The sequence below is a fragment of the Aphidius gifuensis genome, linkage group LG4 (assembly GCF_014905175.1).
Source record: "Aphidius gifuensis isolate YNYX2018 linkage group LG4, ASM1490517v1, whole genome shotgun sequence".
NCBI lineage: Eukaryota > Metazoa > Arthropoda > Insecta > Hymenoptera > Braconidae > Aphidius > Aphidius gifuensis.
In genome coordinates, this window is record NC_057791.1 from 16,203,290 (window position 1) to 16,229,102 (window position 25,813).

General features: G+C 21.2%; 2 protein-coding genes across 3 annotated transcripts; both read left to right on the forward strand.

The window, feature by feature from the left end:
• The first annotated feature begins 28 nt into the window (after positions 1-28).
• LOC122855267 (homeobox protein 2-like) lies at positions 29-25,739 on the forward strand. 2 transcript variants are annotated; one of them, XM_044156494.1, is made up of 4 exons: positions 29-387; positions 16,519-16,684; positions 21,675-21,860; positions 22,862-25,500. In XM_044156494.1, exons 3-4 carry the CDS (start codon positions 21,691-21,693, stop codon positions 24,996-24,998), a joined length of 2,307 nt encoding a protein of 768 aa, XP_044012429.1. In that variant the 5' UTR covers positions 29-387; positions 16,519-16,684; positions 21,675-21,690; the 3' UTR covers positions 24,999-25,500. The 2 variants fall into 2 exon arrangements, with proteins under 2 accessions (XP_044012429.1, XP_044012430.1); XM_044156495.1 differs by lacking the exon at positions 29-387 and adding an exon at positions 8,305-8,761 and having other exon boundaries at positions 22,862-25,739.
• LOC122855268 (putative uncharacterized protein DDB_G0282133) lies at positions 679-3,107 on the forward strand. Its single transcript, XM_044156496.1, has 2 exons — positions 679-882; positions 963-3,107. The coding sequence occupies exons 1-2, from the start codon at positions 808-810 to the stop codon at positions 3,018-3,020; spliced, it is 2,133 nt and encodes a 710-aa protein (XP_044012431.1). The 5' UTR covers positions 679-807; the 3' UTR covers positions 3,021-3,107.
• Positions 25,740-25,813: the final 74 nt, after the last annotated feature.

Sequence of the window (25,813 nt, forward strand, 5' to 3'; positions counted from 1 at the left end):
GCGCATGTGCAGAAAAATATCTCCGCAGAGTAGAGAGAGAAAAGAGGATAAACTTGGCGGTTGATAAAGTGAGTCAAAAAAAAAAATAAATAAATAAAATAATTATCATAGGTAGGAAAATAGTAAAAGAGAGGCAAATCAATTTGTATTTATTTTAATAACTCGTTAAATTTATTTAACGATCCAATCCAATAAAATGATTTAAACTCAAAAAGAGAGAGTCACAATGGTTCACTACTAAACATCCTTAGATTGTATAAAGTTCAATCATTATTGACGCCAAAATAAAAACATGAAGAGTCAATGTTCAGTATGATCAAATAGAAACTATTGACATGGAAAATTTCAAGATGTCATTGAAGGAACCAGGATGAATCAACGTAATGAGTAAGTTTTTTTTTCTATAATAATTAATTTGTATTATGTTTTTTAATAATGACTTAATCAACTGCCAATTGGAGTAGCTATTATCTTGAACACCTAAATTAAACAAACTCATAATCGTAAAATGAGTCTTAAAATACAAACCAATATGTGATTAATAAAATTATTTAATTATTAAAAAATGAATAAAATTTTACAACAAAATGTAACATGACATTTTAATTTGTGGTTTTTTTTTTTTTTTCATGTTGATTGTTTATGTTATTTTTTTTTTTTTTTTCTAATTTGATTTTTATGATTGTACTGATCAACTTGTAGTTAATAAAAGCTTTAGTAAATTTATACGCTCAGTTTGTATTAACTGGTCAAGAAATCAGATACACTTGTATATTGATAAGAAAAATTTCATAATCGTTTTCAATTATGTCGAAAAATTTTTTTAAAAAAATTATACTCATTATAGTTTTTTTGTTTTTAATCAGTTTATCTTGTGCTAAGGTAAGTAGTTGATGATTTTTAAAAAATATATATTAATAATAATTTATAAATTATATTTTAATAATAAATAAATGATTCAGGAAGTCAGCATTGAAGAGACTGATGTATCGAATGATAATGAACACTATAAAATGACTGATAAATTTAATGATATTATTGGTAAATTAACTAATAAAAATTTAGAACGTCTTATGAATTATGGTGGTGTATTAAAAACTCGACTATACGATATAAATGGAATGTTAATTTATCAAGATGATGAACACTTGAGTAAATTTCGAATTACAGAAGTAACACCAAAAAATTATAAAGACAAAGAATTGAGAAGAGATTCGGATACTTTTAATGTTATCATGAAAGATTTGTCACCATTTGAGCTGGAATCAAGTGAAGAACAAATATCAAATGAAGTTAAACGAAGATTTATTTCAAAAAAACCTGAAATAAAAATGAATAATGCCATGAAAAATAATAATTGTAATAATATGAATTGTAATAGTGATGATAAATCCAGTTGTTGTCCAAATAACAGTGATAATTTACAAAAACAAATAGATGATAGATCAAGCAAAAATATAGACTCAGAAACTGAAGAAATTTCGGATGATTCTAGCCTTCAACAGGAAGAAATAAACAAGCCAACTAAATGTCAAAAATGTAGCTGTATTGATAATTGTTATAATGGTTGTAATGATAAGGTAAAAAAAAATAATTGTCAAGGAAATAAATGCAAAGTCTTGAATACAGATGCTAGAAAAAATATAAATGATAATGATATTTCTAAAGAAAAAAAAATTGATGAAGATAAAACAAGTGAACTTGATGAATCTACACAAAAAGATTTGATAAAAAAATCTATAAAATATTATAAAATCAAGGGTGTAAATGCTTCAATAGGATATGATGATGATGATAATGATACAAAAGTTCAAAGTTCATCAACACTGTTGAATGATAAAAATATTGGTAAAAGACGTTATACTATGTCATTAAATTCATTACTAACATTACTTGATGCTGATAAAAAAAATATAAGAAAAAATATTCAAAATAATGAATTTAGCATTGAAAAAAAAACAAAAGTTAAGTTAAATTCTAGTGAATTAAGTGGGCGTGGTAACAGTTATGAAGACATTGACCTTACTCGTAAAAATAAAAAATTTAAAGAACCCCAGGTATCATCTAGACATATTACAAAGGATCAAAAAATAAATGAAAATGTGGCTGGTGTTATTTTACCACCACAATTTAACATTACGGAAAATGGTCAGGATCAAAACATCAAAATTCATGATAAAGAAAATTCTTCTTTCAATGAAGATAAAATTGAATTTTCCAGAAGAAGTGATACAAAATTATATACAATATCATCAAATAATAATCATTCAGTTGATTTAAAAATATTAAATGACAGTCATTATGAAGATTATAAAAATAATTTTGATAATGATGATTTAAAAATTGATAAACCAGCTAATAGAATGTTTGGTTTTGATACACCAATAATTGGTATTAAAACTGATTTATCTCCAAATAAAATTCAATCAGGTAAAATATTATCATTAAAAAATAATTTAATTGGAAAAACTTCAACAGAATCATCAAATAATAAAGAAACAGCAACAGAAAGTTTAGATAAAAAATTATTAAATATAAATAAAAATTCAGATATTGATAATACAAATATTGAAGAACATGAAAATGAAGATACTCCAAAAAATAGATTATTTGGATTATCAACTTTTTTTGATGAACCATCACAAAGAGTTACCTATAAAAAAAGAAGAACATCAAATGATATGAAAACTTCAGCATTACCATTAAAATTAAATAGCAAAGAAATAACAACAGAAGCTTTGAATACAAAAATTTCTAAAATAACAAAAAATAAATCTAATGATTTATCAAGTTCTGAAACATTGAAGCTTGAAAGAACACCAACAACAACTGTATCTTCAATTACAGAGCCTATGAATGCAACAAAAAATCCAGCTAATAAAACTCTTAATTCATCTACAAATAATAATGTTACAACAGAATTAAATAATGCTGAAACAACAACAACAACAACAATTATTAATTCTTTAAATTCCACAACGAAAATAGATAATTCTACAGCTGTAGTAACTAAAAAATAAAAGTTGAGAAAAATTAAACTAATAAAATATTATAAAACAAGTAATACATGTCACACAAATTTATTTGTCATAAATAATTTTAAAAAATTATTGACACTAAAATTTTTTTTTCATTAAACAAAATTATTGACGACAATAAAATCCCCCTTATTATCTGAACGATTATTAACAAACACGATATTTAAACATGCCATTTAATTTAACTGACCGTATCATTAATTTAAAAGCAAAAAAAAAAAAAATTTTAGTTCAGTGGAAAATTATTTAAAAAATTAATTAAATGACTCAACAAGTTGATGCTGATATTGTCGTGACGAATTATACAATTTTATTGAATTTTTATTATTTACAAACATAAAATATAATCAATGATCTTAATAGTTTATACAATAAAAAAAAATTTATTTTTTTACTTGTGTTATTTTAATTTAATTGAGTTAATAAACAAATACATTTATTTGTAAATTTTTATTAACATGTAAATATTAATCATTAAAGTTCATTACAATATTTTCATCAAATAGACAATTAACAATAAAAAAATAATAAATATACATAGAACAAGATTTATTATAGCTTGATAATAATTATAATAAATCGAAATATATATTTATCGAAAAATAATATATTTTTATAAACTAGAAATATAATATAAAAGTTGAGTTTTAACTACGCATCAACAGGAGACCCGCATGACCCAACAACAACAAATGCTTATTAAAATATATTAAAATTCCCAACACGTTATAAATTCGCAAACTACGCATATTGATTGACGAAAAATTACGACTAAATAACAAAAATTAAATTATACTTGAAAATTGCTAAAAAAAAAACCCAAATGGATTCGAAATAAGTATAAAATTATTTTACTGAAATTTATAATTAAAAATTAAAAAAAATTAATTAATTTGCATGAGATGAGTATCCTTGAATGATGATCAATTAAATAAATATTAATTAAATCATTGATTCACATACCAATAATATATTATCATCAAAAAAATAATGATAAATATTAGCATAAATTTAAAATACTTTTCCTGATAGAATAAATTTTTTCAATATTAATTTTACTGGTTTTATTGGTACGTAAAAATTATTTTACTAAATAAAAAAAAAAAGTTAATTATCCTCGTGTTGTAAAAATGTGTAGGTAGATCACGTGGATATATGTATATTCAATGTTGTAAAATATAAAAGTGTATAAATTTGCGCGTGTATGACTTTATATCGCTTTTTGATAAAACGACTAATTTACCTATTCAATTTTCTCCATGGCCACGTGTAGATCATTACATTTTAAGTATACTTTTATTTAGTAAAAAAAAAAAACCTTTCTTTGCAATTCAGCACGTGCTTATTTTTTTTTTTTATATACCAAAATATACATGCTTTATTTCAATGAAAATATCAATGAAATAAAATTTTTTTTACACACATTAATTTATAATAATTATTTACTTTTTTATTATAACTATATTATGATGAAAAATAAAAAATAACAGTCAATATTCTTGCAAATATTTACCAAGCCATATAAGATCTTGAGTACATGTTAATTATGATAATTTTTTTTTTTTAAAATGCGTTAATACATCGGGCTATTTTAAGTCGATATATCAACTATCCATTTTCAGGGTATAATTATTCTTGAAATAAATAAATTATAAAAATTACTTTGTTGTAAGTAATAAGGAAAAAGTTGATATGAAAATTTATAAATAATAATGAAAAAAAAAAAAAAAAATTGTAGGACGTGCTATTAAAATTATTGCGGGGGTTTGAAAAATTGTAAAAAAAAGAAAAAAATCTTGTTGGTGTCCTTCATCATATGGTCATAGACAAGGACCATCAAGTACACTTGAATAATATTTATTTATAATTTTTTTTTTTTATTAATTTGTTATTAATAAATATAAAATTGATACATGTTACATCCCACGATATATGTTAACCAAGTTATTTGTCTTTGTGTTTTTTAAATATAAAAAAGAGGACCTTCTAACTTGTTCCTTCAACAATTTAACCCTCTTTTGTTCTCTTTGTTCATGATCCGGTTAACTTGTCCAGGTATCATCATCATATTTTTATATCATGCGCACCTGCTGCTTTAAAATTCATTGACCCCCGTGAATATATTTCGACAAATTTTTGTTCATATTTACTCTATAAATTACAAAGAAAAGAAAATTTATTTTTCTTTCTTTATTGAATTTGTTTTTTTTTTTCCATCTTTCAATATTAATTTATAATTTATTAACAATTAATGATAGAATATATTTGCGTGATATAAAAATTCATTCATCATTTAGCTTTAAAAAATATTATCTTATGATTTATTAGCATATTGGTAATTAAAAAATTTACATATGAGTTTTATAGAAATGCAACTGAATCATGATATTTAAATTTCAAATATGCATCATCAGAATGAACTGGGAATCTGGGATTTACCTGAAATAAACATTGATATATTTATGTAGGTTTTTAAAGGAAAAAAAAATGAAAAAATTAGTTTAAAATAAAGAATACGATAACTTACAAATAAAATATTTGAAAAAATGGATACAATTTATTTTCATATAAGTTTTAACATCTTGATGATTACATGAATTGTGATTTTATTACAAGTCCGTAGGTCATATATTGCCTTATTTGTTATAGACTTACTATCACTAATAAAACAATGTTCCAAGGTTTTAAAAAAACATTTATCGTTTGCGGAAGTTGTGGGGGTGAACAATTATTCAATAAATGCGAATGTTTATATTTTTTTTTATCAACTAAAAATTATAGATTCCTTATTTAAAAAAAAAAAAATGTTACACAGTATTTAACGTTTTTTTTAAAGCCATTGAACTTGAGTATTGATTTTTATTTTTTAAATATTTTTAAACTAAAATATTTTAAAGTTAAATAACAGATTAGTGTCTGATAATTTTTTTTTTTTTTTTCGTCTATACTTTTTGTAAGCTAACTGTTTGACATCTAGCCTGTATAAATACCGTTAAAAAAAAAAAATTTATCCTTGATTTTTTAAAATCAATGATTCATGCAAAATTAATTTGATACTTTTTTTGTTTATTATATGAGAGATGTTTTATTGTAAATATGATATGTCTTATAATAATTATCAAGTATAAAATTAATAGTTTCTTATAAATGAGTCATTTTTTTTTGTTGAAAAAAAAATTCTCAGTATGATGATTTTGATATCGGGTTTTTTATTTAAAAAAAAAAATAAAAAAATAATTGATGATATATTGAAATGTTGCATATTGAAATTTTACTAAAAGCATATAATTGTGATGAAAAAAAATTGATATAATATTTCTAACATTTAAATGTATATTTTCAATTTGAATTATTTTTACAATAATAAAATCATGTCCCTTTATATGTAAAATAAAAGTAAAAAAAAATACCTGCAATCTTTTTACCTGGAAACTTTGTCATCAAGAACAAGGTGATTTAAGGCTGGAGTCTTTTATTCAAGATTCAAAGGTTCTTTCTTCGTGACATATTGAAAATACAAGTCTTTTATTTTTCCTACAGCATCTTCCACGAATTTTCACACAAAGTATATACACTTGATTTTTATTCAAACATAAAAAATGATTTTTTTTTTTTATTCATCTTTGCGCGCTCAAAGAATAAATTTATATTTTTTATAATACTTTTTTTTTTCTAGTCACATGAAAATTATTACGCGTAACAAATAATTTACATCTTTTGTATATACAATTAAAGTAATAAAAAAAAATATAGTTTAAATATTTAAATATTTTGTATGATCACATGAATATCACGAGGTGTATTTAGAATTATGTTAGAAAAAAATTAGCTAATTATGATCTATAGATCATGCGCTGTATCATCGAAAACGTGAGAATAATTATCACCTCATGCGATGACAAAGGTGACAATTATTTTTTAAAAAATCTACATACGTATGTAGAAGAAAAAAAAAAAAGGCATAATCAAATAAAATTTAGAAAACATAATTTATATCTATTTTTAAATTGTAATTTTATTTTTTATTTGTCTGAAAGCTTTTTGATTTTTTTATTGCTATTTGATAATAAAAAATATAAAAATAGATTTTTATTAAATTGCATATTTGATAAGAAAATAATTTATTTATAATATTATTTTTGAATATTATATTTAGATCGATGATTCATATTGTCTATTAACATTCTTACTTTACATTAAGATAAGTGTTTGACATTGAATAATTTTATCTTGACAATATCAATGCCAAAAATAAAAAATAAAAAATTTTTAAATCTATATATTATTAATTCTTTTATGCAGTTTTTTAAAAATAAAATTTAAATAATTTTTTTATTTTAATTTTTTAATGAAAATATATAGAGAATGGCCTCGTGTATCAAATTACCAAAAATGGCAAAATCATGAGCTTTTCATACACGTTTTATTTTTCCTCCCATATCTTTGAATTAATCAACCCGTGGATCCAATTACTCCTTCAGCTATACACGTGGAATACTTCATAAATAAAAGAAGGAAAAAAAAAAAAAAAATTAGCTCTTATCATTTTATAAATATAAAAACACATTCCAAGTAAACTAAAAAAAATTTATAAATAAATAAACAATTATTACATTCAAAATAATTAAAAAATTTTTTCAAAAATATTTATTTATTATTTATCAAAGAAAAAAATAAAATAATTTAGAATTTTTTTTTAAATAAAAACAATTATTATTAAATAATTTATAAACAAATGGATTTTAAGTTAAAAAAAAATTTCGAGTGGTCAGTTAATAGTGGCACTGTCTGGAGTAAAAAAAATTTCGATAAGAAAAAATGTTAAACATGTTGTTCCCATTGTGAACTAGTATATCTATATTTGTTTCTCCAACCCAAGATTCAATGGGGTCCATGAACATGCACAGTTGCCAGTTGATATTTTTCATTAAAAATTTTATAAATATTTTTAAATGATAAACAAGATAAATAAAAATAGAAAAAAAATGATAGAAATAAAATTTTAAAAAATAGTACAATGAGAAAGAAAAAACAAAATCGAAATTAGATTTAAAAAAAAAAATCCAGATGAGAGTCTGAATGATGATGGGATAAATTAAGAGGAAAAATCTTTTGGCTTGTCTGGTTAATATGTACCAATATGTACTAGCAACTACTACTATCATATAATATTAGTTGATGTTTGTATTGGTAAGTGAACAACCAGCGCTCGTTTTGTGTCTGTAAAGTCTGTAAACTCAAAACCAGACCCGAGAGAAATGTTACCACCAGTTTGTCTGAAGACTTGGCATTACAAACACCTTGTTCACTAAAATCGCGCTGCAGTTTACACGCGTTATAGGCAGACGCTACTTAATTATTATTATTTATTTATTTTTTTTTACAATTAAATATCAATTATTGTTTTTAATCAACTTTGTCGTTGCAAATATCGAAAAGAGATTGATTACTACTTTGTTGAAATTTATTTTATTCATTTTCTTTATTTTTTAATAATAATAATAATGATGACATTTGATTGATAAATAAAATTAACAATTAATTAATTTGTTATATTTTTTTAATATATATTATTGTCATTTAAATTAATCGTGATTTTAAAATTGTAATTTTTAAATTTATTACAAAATTATAACATTGAGTTTTTTTGGAGTTTGACAAGTGAAATTTTTTCATTTATTTATTTATTTTTCAATGAGATAAGGATAGCTGATTGACACTGAGTAAGTTGTTAATATTTTTAAAAAAATTCAATTGTAAAATTGTACATTTTTTTCTATAAAAATTTGTTGCTTTATTTTTATTTTTATTATTTATTGAATGTTTGATAATTAAATTATTGACTTATTTTTAAATGAGATCAATGACATTTTTCTAGACAATCTACTTGATATTTTTTTTATTTATTTAATTTTTTATTGACAAATTTTTTGTAAATGAACTTGGGTCAGACACTTGAATTATTTTTTTTCCATTCTGACAATTACATTTCGTAATTTTACCCATAAATTACTCGTTTTTTTTTAAACACAAAGTCAATGTTTACACTTAGCATATCATTGTTTTAATTTTTTTTATTTTTATCGTCGATAGTTCATTTTGCAGTATTAAATTTTACAATACTCGGCAATAAAATTAATGAAAATTCAAAAATGTAAATAGGTAAAAAAAAAAAAAATAGCAATATCTTATATCGAATAAATTTAATTTGTTTTTTTAACTTTTGATGGATGGAAATATCACCTGGAGCGTGTAGCCTCATTAGGCATTTAATAAATTACCTCAACATCACCTACAGTATCATAAAATAATTGTTTATAAACTAACAAATAAATTAACAACAAAATATTACATCTAATATATTAATTTTTAAAAAAACTTAATCCTCAATTTTACTCCAATTTAAAAAAACCGTAAAAACTTATTGGGGCATTTAAAAAAATAGTTATTTATAAATATAATTAAATTATTAAAATAATTTACAACTGATTTATATACATATTATTGCATTGAAAAAAAAATTTATCATTGAAATGATAAAATGCTCTTTATAGCTGTTGATTATATGCGTTCGGGGGGGTCGCAACTTTGAACCCTGTATATTAATAAAAAAATAAAATACAATAAAAATTGTCTGGTAATTTTCCAGTATAAAAAATATAATAAATAAAATATATAACAATTAAAAAAAATATATATCCGACAAATTAAAACTTGAAAAATATTTTTGGCTTTTAGAGCAATCTATGTTTTTTAATTTTTTCTTTGTATTTTTTTAATCCTGGTTTTTATGGTGTCTCGACGAATAACAATTGTTGGCGCTGAATCAATAGTACTGAAAGTTTGAAATTATATAAAATTAAATTACACGATGCAGAGTGAATAGTCCTCTTGGTCGATATACTCACAGAGATCTAATTTTCAAGTGGCTTTAAATGTTGTCTGTATATGCACCGTCCAAAATAGACACCAAAATGACCCGCTCCCGGGATTTGCATTTAACTTTTTTTTTTTTTCATTATTTATTTTTGCAAAAAAATTATTTAACTAATAAAATTATAGATTTATTTAATAATTTATCAACTGGTTTTTTAGCCTAGATAAAAATATACACATTAAACTTGATATTCGATAGAAATAAAATTAAAGAAAAATAAAAAAAAATTTATTGCTCTCTTGAATTTCGATGCAGGGAAATCATTGGAAACCAAGATAACAATTTTTATTTTTTTTACAAATGCATTTATATTTATTTATAAATCCATGTCTATTTTTATATATAATGGTTTTTTTTTTTTAATTTTATTTTACTGGCTAAAAAATACACAATGGAAATAAATCTCATCAATCATTTTTTTTTTTTCATTTATATTATATATTTTTTTCATTAAAAAAAAATTACATCACACAATTGTATGGTACAGTGATTATCAGACTGACTTTCACTTGGGTCCCTGTGATTTTTACATTTGATATTACAATGTTAAAAAAAATATATTTGTTGCCGGAAGAAGTACGATCAAGTTCGAGCAAGTAAAAAATAAAAAAAAAACTTTATATCCATTTCATAAAAAATTATTATTATTATTTAAAACAATAAAAATATATAAACAATTCAGATAATACTATTTTTATGTTATTATTTAAATTAACATTTCTTTTTTTAAATAAGAAAAATAAAGAAAAAAAATATATTCTTGTTTGGAATTTTTTATTGTATAAATAATATTGAGCAGGCAATTATTATTTTAGCGTCCTATTTTTTCATACAAATCAAGGTTAATGTGGTGGGTAAATCGTACAGTGGTTTTTTAAAAAAAAAAAAACTTTTTAAATATAATAATATTATCATTTTTAAAAATATAAATTTATATATTTTTTCTTTAAATTGAATTTATTTGAACAAAAAATTGATTGAATTTCTTTCCTCTAGAAATACTGTTTGTTTATTTGAAAATATTGAAAAAAAATATAATTGTATATTTAAATAATTTTTTTAAAATGATATTTAAGTTTTATTATTATTATAACATTTGTTTATCTGTTTTGATGATGAATATAGTCTGATGCAAAATTGAATATTCATATGGCTCATGTGATCTTATTTGTTTGAATGAAAAAATATATAAAAAAAAAACACATTAGACCCCTCTGGTTTGTTAATAACGTCTTATCATTATTATTACAAAATTAAACACGATTAATATTTGCATTTTATAATTATTAATGATGAAATAGTAACATAAATATAATAAGATGTTTAAAAATTCTTATCAGAGATAAATAAATTGTTGAAAAAATATTGAATATATATTTATAACAAATAACTGGGTCAAAAAATAATTTTTTTTTTTTTTTTAAATTATATAAATAATTTAAATAATATATATATTTTAATTTGAAACAAGTTAACCAACATTATAAATTCTTACCAAAACATGTCAACAATTTTATTCACTTTTCCATAAATTTTAATCGTAACTGAGTGTTAATCTAGGTCATTGAGTACCCATTTTGTCAAGAAAAAAAAAATACTAACAAACACACTGATCAACATAATCAACATAAAAATAAATTTTTTTAAATAATTAGTTTATAATGACAATGCATACTCATCAAATTCAACTATATTTAAATAAAAAAAAAATAATAATAATAATCAACAAGTAGTATAACTAGACAAACAAGAAAAGAAAAAAAATTGCAATCAATATTTTATTTTATTGACTATAGATAAAAAAATATAAGAATAATGAAAAACCTATAAAAGTTTCCTATAATATGCAAACAAAATCCAACTTTTCCATAAAATAATTGCATTTTTTTCCACAATGATTATTGAGTTGTGATTATTAAAAATTTTCAAGGCAATTGACTATTAAATTTGTCGATATTTTATAGAAAAAATAAAATCTATATAACTAAATTTCGAAATATATTTAGAAATAATTTTTTAAATAATTTTAAATGATTATTTTTTATATTTAAATAAAATAAACAAATAGATATTTAGTATTTTAATGTTAATTTATGTGAATGTGACTTTCGCCTAGCTGCAACAAAAAATTTAAGCAACATGTTTCAAAGTTTTGAAAGGACTTGTACCGATCAATGACCAGCTCCCCACTGGCTTTTAATATTCCCCTCAATATGTCTACAACCTAGCACGATGTACCAGGTTCAACATAATAATCACTGTTATATCGACTAGAATATTTTCAACAATTATTATCTGATAGTAAAATATATTTCATGTAATTTTACCCTCTATTTATTATCAAAATAAATCATATTTTATGATGAAGATGATGATGATTATTATGATAATGATAGGGCCAAGGTAAATTTATTAAACAGTAGTAGAAAATTATATTTATTAAATTTTGTTTTTTTTTAATATTTAGCCTTGTTTTGAATAATCTGTAAATTGATAGGGACATGATATGAAGGTGGTAACACAGCATGGAGTTCACCGTGCCAAGGACTTGACCACGTGAATTTCTTAATGCACATGCAACCATTCTCTTTGAATACTATTTTACATGTGTTCCAGATTTTATTGCAATGTCCTTGATTAATTTGATGGGTACATTTACAAAAAAAAAATTTTTTTTTACGTGTTTTAATTTGAATTTAATTATGCTATTTATTTTTTATACAATAAGTAAATATTTTCATTTAATTTCATCTTAGTTGAAGAATTTTTTAAAATTATATTTTTATATCAATCATACAATGAAATACAATTTTATATTTACTGTAAATTTATTAAAATACATTTTTCTTTCATTTTCAATGTAAAAAAAAAAAAAAGCTGTTATCAATCTGCAATTATAATTTTATCAATTTTTAAAAAAATAATATTATCATTAATATGCTATCGGTGATATTTGCATAAATATAACGACTTAATAATTGATCATTAAAATTATAATTATCAATAATAGTTGTAATTTTTTATCATCATGATAATTTTATATATTTAAAAAATATAAATTAATTATTTAAAATTTCAATGTATGTACTTATTTTTTTTTTTTTTGTGTTTATTTGTTTATATTTTATTTAATATATAATAAATAAAAATACAAATATTATGTTTTTTTTTTATCATAAAAAATGAGAAAAATATTTTTAAATTATAAATAAATATAAATATTATTTATATTTTGTAAACAAATAATTTTTATATTAATATCCTTGAATTTTTTGACATTTTACTGACAAATTTTTAAAAATATGTATATTTATTTTTTGTTTTTTTTTTTAAATATTAAATAGCTTTTTATCTGTAAGCGTGATCGATTTGCACCGACTAATTAAAAGTTTTCTTTTATTTTGATCTTTAAATCGTCGCTATTTTGAAAACGATATCTTTAAAACTCACGGAGTTACTAGAATTCTAATAGAAAAAAATTTGATGTGGCTGTTTTTTTCCGGATTTACATTGGAACCCAACAAAATCATTTTTTGCGGAGATTCGACGCGCAGTGTTGGCAGCCCTGCTTAGTTTGTCTCACTCACACAGATGAACATATGTTTATGACAAAATTTCGTAGTGTTGTGACTAAACAATATGACATTTTATTTGAAAAAAAAAAAAAATTACACTAACTAATAATTGCACATAACCCACCGGAGTATTGAAAATTTTAATTTTCGTTATATATGATTTTTTTTATTTGTTTATATTTTATTTAATATATAATAAATAAAAATACAAATATTATATGTTTTTATTATAAAAAATGAGAAAAATATTTTTAAATTATAAATAAATATAAATATTATTTATATTTTGTAAACAAATAATTTTTATATTAATATCCTTGAATTTTTTGACATTTTACTGACAATTTTTTAAAAATATGTATATTATTTTTGAGGTATTTGACAAAAGCAAGTAGATTCGTGATGAAAAATCTTTTCAAATAGCAAAATGAAAATGGCTTCAAGCCAGTCAAAAAATATTTAAAACATATTATTTACAAATTTTCAATCATCTTATAAATTTTGATAATAATGTTTGTTTTTTTTTTTTTTCGATAATTATCTAAATTGTTCCTAAATAAATATCTATTTATAAACAATACTTAAAATAAAAAAAAACCAAGTGACCTCGATGGCACACTAGTTCCGTACACTTTGTCATTAAGGCTTTTAAATTCCAGCAACATTTTTTTCATCAATTGGTACAAATGTAGTCACTTTTGGCCATGAATCAATTATTTTTATTTTTTTTTTATTTAACAATACGACCTCCGCCCACCTGAACAACTTCCTTCCGTGTTACGGTTAGACAATCCGGCGTGAAAAAAAAAAAAACAACAAAATAACTAAAAATATATTCGTATAATGATCCATAAAAAAAATACTCCAAATTATTTTCTACCTATCATAAAAATTATTTTCATTTTTATAACTTGTCAAACATTTTAAATAATAAATAAATATCGCGTTTTTTTTTTTTAAATAACTATTATCACGTGAGTTTTAAAAATACAAGGATTTTTAAAAAAATATAAATCGGGCAAGTTGCCTTGATACATTTATAAATAATTAACATCTTGGTATTAATTTATTTTTAATTTATTTTCTAAAACAACGTTTAAAAAAATCAAATACAAGCAAAAAAATATTTATACTTTTTAAACCTATTATTATACAGTCACGTAATATATATTTGAAAAAAAAATTGAGTTATTAATTAGCATTTAGATATGAGATATCAGTTGATTATGGGGTTAAGTACCTCGTTAAGGTTCTTGTACCCATCATCATTGTCATTAACATAAGAGATTAATCATCATTATCATCGTCATAATTATCAGCAAATAACAATACATATCTACTCGTTAATTATTTATTTATTTATTATGTAATTTGTCCTCAACTGGGGTCACATTTTAATCAATATAAAACATTTAATGTGTTGAAAAAAATAATAATAAAATAATAACTTGCGATGATTCATATTATTTTTTTATTAAAAAACTTATCAATCAAGAAAAAATAATATTAATTATTGTGTTTTTAATTATTTATTTAGATTTAAAAAAAATATTTAAATTTTTATTAATGTTTTTTTATTTATTTTATCACTGAGATTTTTTTTGCTCCATTAAGCAGGAAGATGAGTCACAAACGAAAGTTTTAATTCTTGATAACCTTGATACCCCCCTGGATGATATCATCTTGACATTATTTTTCCATTGGCCTAAAAATTTATAAATAATATTTAAAAATTTTCCAAAAAGAATGTCCTTATCTGTGATTGAACTTTTTTTTTTTTTTCTTTCAAAATATCCAAGGCCAGCATCAGTATGAAATGAAAAAAAAAAAAAATGATAATATTGGCACACTTTTAATCAAATAATTTATATTAATTTATGTAATTTATTTATTTTTTTTTTTAATTAATTGTTTGTTGGATCATTTCCAAAACTCGTGAGTCAAAAATTATTGAGGATTAATTGGCACTAGGTAAATAATTTTGAAGGGTCTCAATCATCAATTGAGTATATATTTTTAAGTACTTTTTTAAGTCAAAGTTATTACTATTTAAGTAGACTTATTTTACACTAAATGTGATTTAATTTTTTATAACAATTCATATATTATTCTTCAATTTCCGGATGTTGATTAAGTACATTGTTAAATCAAACAATGAGATTTTACTGTACCCGGAAATTATTGTTTATTTTTATTAACATTAACGTTAATTATTTAAATCAATTTGACTATTAATCAATTTAAATTATCAATAGTCGAAAAAAAAAAAATATAAATTTCGTGTGAAATAATGAATAGTTACTTTCACACATTTTGATGATGGCGATGATGGGAGTATGATCTTGGCACAATTTAAAAGTAACGACCTCAAAAAAAGAAAAGAAAAAAAAAATATATTCTTTTCCTTTTTATATTTTTAAATTAATTAGGCATGTGAGTTAAAGATCAAGGTCTTGTTACATATTTATGATTACCAAGATAATAAATTGTGTGTAAAGAAAAAAAAATAATAATAATCAAAAATAAACAAACGAAAACAAATAAAAAAATCTTTTTTTAATATTAAAAAGATGAAAGTACTTTTATTGATGATTCATGTATTTTTAGATTTTTTTTTTTTTTGATATATTTTAAATATAAAAATACATTGTGCTCCAGTTGCAGCAGTATGTATATATATTTTTTGTGCCAAATTTACGTTATGACCCGGGAAAATACTGTTTGTGGTTTTTTGTACGAGTCAAATAATGTTAACTGCATTTTGAGTGCAACGGAAAAATTTATTTTTAGCCAAAAAACTTTGATGTTATTTTATAATTTTTTTTATAACCAAAAATAGTATATACAAATAAAATTTAAAAAAATAATAACAATGAATTTTATTAATTTTTTTTATTTTTTAAACCATGATTCATTTATATAAATTTTTATAAATGTAAATTTAATTTTTATATTTAATTTTTTACAGATTCAATTGGAAAAAAAAAGCAGTGTAATAATAAAATAGTATTTTATAAAATGAAATTCATGGAAAAAGCAAGTCATCAGAAATGTAAAATTACGATAAAAAATTAAACAATTTGAAAGTAAATCAAGCCAAGTTAGACGTAATCAAAAGTCGTTGTTGTGCATCGGTAAGTTTTATAATTATTTATATATAAAATAAGACAAATATAAATAATTAAAATAATAAAATATATTTAATGATTTCCGGGTCAATCGCCTAATAAAAATATAAATTATTAATTTCTTCCGGCTGATGTTGTAAACTAAATTATTTCTAACAAAACAACCTTTATGAAAATAAACATCTGTTTAAAATTTACCATGGAAAATTATGTCTCTGTATTTTATCGCATGATAAATTAAACTTGATCAAAATTGTTTATAAACAAAATGATTTTTAATTTATCTGACTGGGCAATGGAAAGTTTATTATTTTAATATTATTTTTATTATTTTTATATTTGCAATAATTACATCGCACTACTTGTATAATATTCTTTTTTTTTTTTTCAATCAATTATGCACAAGTTCAAGTTCAATTTTAGAATTACCAAAGATAATAATCCAACTGTTATAATAATTATTTTTTTATATTTTAATTTTCAATGTCAGTATTATAATTTATCAAATTATATATGACTCATTAAATTTCAAATATAATTTATTTAAATTATCTACTTGATTGATCATCATTTTTGCTAGCAAATTAACAAAAATTTATGATTTTTAGTAATGCTAAATGTTTATTATAGATTTGGCAAAGAATATTATACTTTTTTTTTTTTTTCACAAAATGACTCATGCTTCTACAACTTTCTAACAATATTTTTATTTTTTATTATTTCATTTATTTAAAAGTCAAATTTTTATTATTTTAAAAAAAATTTTTATTTGCTCGAACTTTGAAACTCTCACTTTACATATATATATTTGTTATTTAGTTTTTTTTTTTTTGACTCGTGATACTTCCTGGATGATGTCGTTAAATTTGCCAAAGAGGATTCGCGAATAAAAAAATAAAATAAATATAGAATATAAATAATAAAAAATTTGAATATTTTTTTTTAAAAATTATTGTTTAAAGTGTTTTTAATATTTAAATTTTATATATGAAAAAATGAATACTTAAAATATTAAGAATAGTTTTTTTTTTTGGTATTTTTATAATATTTTTTCAAGTAATTATCGATGATCAATACAGGTGGTATCAATCATGCTCTATTGACCCAAAAAACTAGTGGCACACGACCAAAAAATTGCAACTCAATTAACAAACACCATTGCAAATATTTGATTTTTATATAATCACAATAATACCACAAAAAAATATCATAAACTTATTTTAAAAACACTTTAAATATATTATTCAATAATTCGAGACTATCCTCAATAATTTTCTGAGAATTTACTTGACCACCTTGCGCTTATTATTTTTTGTCCTCCATATTCATTTCGATGTAGAAATATTTCAGCCGTATCATCTCAATTAATTTTCCGACACTTTTGAATCTTTTCCAATTGATAAAAATACATAAATTTTCTCAATAAATCAAATTAATATTTTTCATAACTATGTACTTTGTAATTTTAATATTATTTAATTTATAAACCTGAAAATTTTTTTACTATATACCTTGGATATATTTTTGCTTTTCATATATTTAATTAAAAAAAAATTCTAATGTTAACCACCGAGTGAAAGCGTAATATTAATACATAATTATTATCTCACATTTCCTTATTTAAAAAATAAAAAAAATTTTATAATTTCGCAATGTTTCTTTGGTTACATTTTTTTATTTCTATACGTTAATAAATTTTTCTCATGCATCATGCATTTTCCCACGCATTTCCGTAAAACTAAATCGAGTTTTGCATGGAATAATTAATTTACTACGTAATGAAGACGTGATGGAAAAAAAAAAAAATATATTTTTAATAGTTGAGATTTTGTTGATTGTTAATTTTTAAAATTTCTTTTGTGATTATTTAGTGTTAAAAATTCAATGAATTAGTAACCTTGTCCGTGAAAATTTGACCTGCGTGGGGGTAGACAGATGAAGAAATTGATTCTTTGCCAAATTGAAGATAAAAAAAAATAAAATAAAAAATGAGGGTGAACAGATTGAATGAAACATTAACCACTGTCATTGGTTTATTTTATCTTTTTACTATTCAGACATTGGTAAACAATAAAATGCATATTCATTTTGAAAAAAAAAAATAATATAATATTTAACACATTGAGACGATTCATTTAATTTTTTATAGGTTTCAGTTTATAAAGTATGATGATGGCATTTGCGTCATTAGTAAATACGTCATTTTAAAAATAATAAAAATGCATATGGCAATTATTATATCTGGAATGTCACACTGTGTTTCAATTTACATTACAATAAAATACTGTTACTTCTCAACAAATATATTTTTTTTATTCTTTTATTTTTCTTTAAAATTAATTAAAAATCACGCGACACAAAAATGTTATCAGTAACTTTAAAAATCGTTTTTTTATTTCATTTATAAATTTCGATTTTTAAAAATATATTTATTAATTAATTTTTTCCTAGTATTATGAAAAAAATAAAAAAAATTATCACGCCACGAATTTTTAATTATCAAACTATCTATAATTTCTAGAATTAATAAATAAAAAAAAAAAATAAAATTTAGAGTTTTAAAAAAACCAAGAAATATAATATTAGAAAATATAAAAAAATTTATTAAATTTATTGTTTAATAAAATTACATAAAAATTACAAAATTGCCCTTCAAAAAAAATAAATTTCACAGTAAATTTATGTAAGCATAAAATGATTATTCAATCGAGTAAAATATATTAAAAAAAAAATATAAAGAAAATAAAATTATACAGTGTTATTGATAGATGATGTCAGAATAAAATTTAAAAAATATTAAATATAAATAATTGTCAGAGAATTCTTTTCATAGAGACAATTCTTTTTAACAATTGATATTTTTATTTAATTTTATATTTTTATTCAAGCATTTATAATAATTCTCTTGGGTCATTGACCGAATGGTCTGTTTGTTGCAGTCCAATGCTATCAAAAAAAAAAAAAAAAAAAAATGTCTTGTGAATCGGGCTTGTGTGTGTCTTACAACTCACTTTATAATATCAACTTCCGGTTTCATTAACGGTGTATGACCACTGTCTTAATTAAACTCACAATTACATCTCAAATAAAAAAAAAAAAAAAATGATTATAATATTAATTCTAAATTAATTCACAATACGTGGTATTTAAATTAATTTTTTTAAATACAAAGACAATAATATAAAATTAAATTTCAATAAATTAATTTATGCTATAATTATTTATTTATTTTTTTTTTCTACATTGCTATTTACAAATGAAATGTAAATTAAAATAAAAAAAAAAATATATATTGGTAGAAATTCTCCCTGGTCGAAATTCTCTCTGGTAGAAATTTTCCCTGGTAGAAATTTTCCCTGGTCGAAATTCTCCCTGGTAGAAATTCTCTGTGATAGAAATCTCTGGTAGAAAATGGCTATAAAGATAATGAATAATTAATTTTAAATCATTTAATTTATTTCATATTTTGTTGTTTATAAAAATTTTAATTATTTTTTATATTTCTTCTGGTTTTGCGTCATTATATAGTATGACGAATTTTGGGTGTTTGTTGATTATCGTAGTTGTTTTTTAGCTGAGATAGTGACTGCATCATCCAACTGTTTGTTGATGTATTTAAAAACATTCATTTATAATTTATTTGTATCAATAGTTGACAGTCATGCTTCTAGATTATCACTGAATATATGTTCAACACAAAAACAACAAATTAAAAGGATAAAAAAAAATAGATTATAAAAGTTAAATAAATGATTAAGAAGCAAAATATTTTGAACTAATATGAATATTATATTTTAAAAAGTCATTATCATCAGTTGACATATTTTTATTTCCATTCTATTAATAAATTTTTAATACCCCCTACGATGATGACTCGTTAAATTTAATTTTATTTTTTCAATGTTTTTATCAAACTCTGAGCTCTTTTTTTATATTTCATAATAATTTTATAAAGTTATATAATATTATTATTATAAACAAAAATAAAATAATATATTCTTGATATATTTAAATATATTTATTTTAGAAATTTTCGATTATTAGAATTAAATCAATTTTAGAAAATATTTATCGACATAAAATACCGAGTCATTGTTTCATTGATGATCGAAATACAACACTTTTGAATTTGAAAATAATACGAGTGTAGGAATGTCAAATACATGGATGATAAAATTAAAAAAAAAAATGTACAGATTATTATTACTGGAGCTTTGTTTCTTTACATTATTTATTTAGGTATATAATCTTGAAATAAAAAATAAATAAAAAAGAGGTATTTTTATCATATTAATTTTCAAATGAAACGTGAGAGTAAATTTTTAATTTTTTAATATTATTTTTAATTAATTTTTTTTAATATTGAAAGTATAAAATGTTGAATAATCTAAATCGGGAATACCCCCACGCGTGTCCGGTGCCTACAACACCTGATCAACAAACACCTTTTTTTTTTTTTTTAAATTTTAATCATATCCAAATTAAGTGTCAACATTCTCCGAGTGGGTGAATTTATATTACCTCTTATTATTATTATTTTTTTTTTATTATTTTATATTTAAGATGATTATAGTTTTAAATGGAAAAAAATAAAAAATTAATTTAAAATTTTTAATCATCTTTTTTTATAAAATAAATACTATTAATTATTTTTAATATTATAAATAAATAGTATTTTTTTTAAATTTTAAAAATTTATTATTTTTTTATTTTATTGCATATTTACAAAAATAAATTGTACGTATATTTTAAGTGAATTATTACGCCACACACTGAGGTCACCATTTAAAAAAAAATTGTATAAAATATAATTTTTTTTTTTTTAAATTTAAGATATTTTTGTGTGGGCTATAATTAAAGTCAAGATTTCAAAGTTATCTGACAGTAGAATACTGATAAGAAAATAAATACCGTTCTAAATTAAAAAATAAAAAATAAAAAAAATTTCAAAAATTAAGTAAGAAAAAATTAATAAATAATTATTTTTAATTTATAGATTGCACTATTTATGAATGGATGGAGGTGGGTCATCACCTGGAACAGACTTGGGACGTCTGGAAAAATGGTGGAATACTCCTGGAATAATATTATGGAGTGTTGTATTTTTTGGTGGATTTTTATTAAATGCAACATTACTATTGGCATTTGTAAAACGACCAGGACTTCGAACAATTTCAAACAGGTTTGTTTTATCATTTATAAACATTAAAAAATCAATAATATAATTGTCATTATTTTAAATAGTAGTTTTTCCTTTGTTGTTAATTAATTTTTTTTTTTATTCATTTATTTGTCTCACTAAATTTATTGTGACCTTTGAAACAACATTCCGACTTTGAACTTGCAATTTTTTTTTTTCTTCACACGCTGATATATAAAACTGGGTGACTCGATTATTTATTTTTTTTTTTTTTGTAATCGAAATGACATATGCACATAGTTTTATATTCAAAATCAAAGTTCATAAATATGATTGAATAAAAATGATTTTTTTTCCTTGATAAACGCGCACACATTTCTTAGTTTCTTAGAAATATTAATAATTTATTTCGAATTAATAAACCAGTTGATTATTTATGTTTTTATATCACATGATTTTTATTCTCAATAAAATTTTAAATACTTGAAATATTAATTAATAACATTTACCAAATTTTAAATATTATTTAAAAATATAATATACTCTTTGTTCTTTAATTTATTTTATATAAATCATCAACTCAATAAATCAAAAAAAAACAACAAATTTATTACATAAATATTTTAAAATTCTTTCAACATTTCAACAATAAAAAAAATTTTTTTTTTTTAAAAAACTGGTATGAAAATACGTAGTATATAGTGGTCATTAAAAATCTAGTCTTTTATGAAGGTCATCTTGTTGAAATTTCTAATGACAACGTCATCTTGGGGTAAAAATTAAACTTAGCATAAAAAATATAAAACAAAGAGGGTAAAAGTTTGTTTTAGTATTTTAAAAAATTAACTTTTAGCATGCCCAAGGTTCAAAAGAAAAAAAAAAAAATTTATCATTGTAATTATCTATCATAAAATTCCAAATATAGTACATAACATTCTACAGCTTCAACATTCCATGCAATTAACTAATTAAAAAAAAAGATAAACATCAAATAAAAAACAGCATTAAAAAAATTGATAATAATAATTTTTTTATCATTTCAGATTTGTCATGAATTTGACTGTATCAAATTTATTGACATGTGCTGTATTAAATCCATTACTAATGTTGGATTCACCAATGACAATATCAATACCTGGTATTTGTACAGTTGCTGAAAGTGCAACAGCATTTGTAACAACATCATCTATATTATCAATATTTCTCATTGCAATTGATCAATATCTTGCTGTTGTTGATCCACTAAGATATCGTACAAGAATTGATAAACTTAAATGTGGTATATTAATAGCAACTGTTTGGTTACTATCAGCAATTTTTAGTTTATCTGCTGGTTTAAATCCTAATCCACACAGTTTATGGTTAATGTGTCATTCACAAACATCAAATATTACTTCAAATAATAATTCATCATTAAATATAACAATAAATTCAACACTAATATTAAATATAACAAATAATAAATTAACTGAAATTGAAGAAACATTTAAATTTATTAAAAATCCAACAAAATTTATAAATGAACCATTAATAACATTAAATTATGGTTTTTTTTATTCAATAATATTTGGTATATTTATTTATTTATTACCATTTATAAGTGTTTGTTGGATTTATATATCAATATATTCAGCAGCACATAAAAATTCTGAACGTACACGTAGAACTGGATCAAGACCAATATTATCATCAGCAAGTTTTACTGATGATTATTATCCAGTTAGACAAGATATTTCAAATGATGATTTTCGTAAAATACCTAAAATATCAAGTTTATCATCAATTGATGAAAGTATTGAAACATCAACTAGTCAATTACCACGTAGATTATCTGATCATCATAATCAACCATCACCAATACAAGAAGAAGAATCATCAACATCATCAATTGTTATATTTACTGTTGGTTCACAAGATGTTGATGTTACTAAAAAAACAATAATTCATAATACCAAAGATAATAATAATAATAATAATAACAATACTAAAAATAAAATACCAATATCAGTACTTAAAGCTGAATTTTTAGAAAAAAATAATAATGATAATAATAAAAATAATATTGATGATTATGTTAAAAGTCGTTTTAATAATAATTATCCAGAACAAAAAAGAAAATCATCATATGATTTAATGAATGATGAATTACTAAAAAATAATTTAATGAGACTGAAATTAGATAAAAATATTAATAATAATAATGATGATAATTTAACAAGTGATGATGATGGTATTGATGACGATGATGATGATGATGATATTGAAGAAGAAGAAGAAGATGATGATGTTAATTTAAATTTTAATATTGATAGTGTTGATGGTGAAAATAAATTAAAATTAAATAACAATGATGATCAAGATAATGACAATGAAATAGTAAAAAAATATAAAAATAATACATCAAAATTAATAAATAATAATAATATTAATAATAATAAAAAAAGATGTTTTAATTTATCAACAAATGATGATAATTATCATCGTAAATATTCAACTGGTAATATTGATACTGTTGGATTATTTTGTGGAACAAATAATGCACCAATTGTCACAATAACACCACCAAATCAAAATAAACAAGAATTACAACGTATACCAAGTACACGTAGTACATCAAGTTATATTAATTCATTAAAATATAGAATAAGTAATGGTTCATTATTTAAATATCGTGAAGAAACACGTGCTGCACGTGTTAGTTCAATTGTTATTGTAATGATATTAATATGTTGGACACCATATGTTGTTGTTTTAATACTTAAAAATTTATCAATTAAATTTAATAATATAATAACACATAATATTGATATAATGGCATTTAGTTTTTTTATATTAATAACATATATTAGTCCATTATTATTTGGTTATCGTTCAAGACGTGTTAAACGTGAATTAAAAAAAATTTTTTGTTTTAAAAATGAATTATCATATAAAAATAATAAAAGTTTAATGGCTAAAAAAGTATTAAAACGACGACATAGTGGTAATTTATGTAATAATGATGTTGAACAACAACGTCTTAATTTATTTAATTGTGTTTATGGTAAAAATAAATGGCCAAAAGATAAAGTACATTTTGTACAAGTACCAGATACAGCACTTGCTGTTGAAACTTGTAGAAGTAGTTTTTCTAGTGGTGCTAGTACACAAATATCAACAACATCAACTGATGAATCTTAAAGGGTTTTTTATTTTTTTAATTAATAAGAAAGTATTATTAAAGACTACTTTTAATTATCTTCCATGACAAATATTAATTTATATATTTCATTAATGTTATTGTGATGATTTAATATTCCTTCAAGTATCAATATACAAATTTTTTTTTTTTGTCATTTTGTTTTGTTATATTTAAAAGTCAGTAATGTATCTACAAGTTTATCTGTGACATTTATACATTTTTTTTTTGATAGATAATCATTGAAGGTGTTGTAAAAATTAATTAATATTATTGTAAAATTAATTTTAGTTTTCTCTTGTCATACATTTTTCATGTCTTGTCTTTCTACATTTTCTTTTTTTTTCTAAATGTAAATAGCATTTTCATGACAATATTTTATAATCAGCTTCCAGAAATATTTCTTTTTTTTTTTTGTATATTATTAAAATCCGTCTATTTATATATAAAAATAATTGTATATATTTGTCGAAAAAGAAAAAACAAAAAAAAAAAAAAAACAAGGTGTAGATGTAAGAATATTTTATGAAAAATAAATAATTGTAAATTAAATTTTTTTACTAAAATTGCAAAACAAAAATGTAAAAATAAATAAGCAAAACCTTTAAGAGGTATTTTTTTTTTAAATATTATATATAAAAACATGTGATAAAGCAAACTTGTCGATCGATATTATCGATTTTCGATTAAAAAAAATAAACTAACTTGAAATTTCATAACTAAATTATGAAATGTAAAATAAATTTGTGTTTTTATTTTAAATATAATATGATTAAATTTATAATTAATTCCAAGGTGAGTATGATTTTAATATAAT

Excerpts from the sequence above, each read along its gene's own strand:
- LOC122855268 (XM_044156496.1), top strand. The coding sequence starts at position 808 with ATGTCGAAAAATTTTTTTAAAAAAATTATACTCATTATAGTTTTTTTG. Across the intron at positions 883-962 it reads TCAGTTTATCTTGTGCTAAG|GAAGTCAGCATTGAAGAGAC; the intron begins GTAAGTAGTTGA and ends TAAATGATTCAG.
- LOC122855267 (XM_044156494.1), top strand. The coding sequence starts at position 21,691 with ATGGATGGAGGTGGGTCATCACCTGGAACAGACTTGGGACGTCTGGAA. Across the intron at positions 21,861-22,861 it reads CTTCGAACAATTTCAAACAG|ATTTGTCATGAATTTGACTG; the intron begins GTTTGTTTTATC and ends TTATCATTTCAG.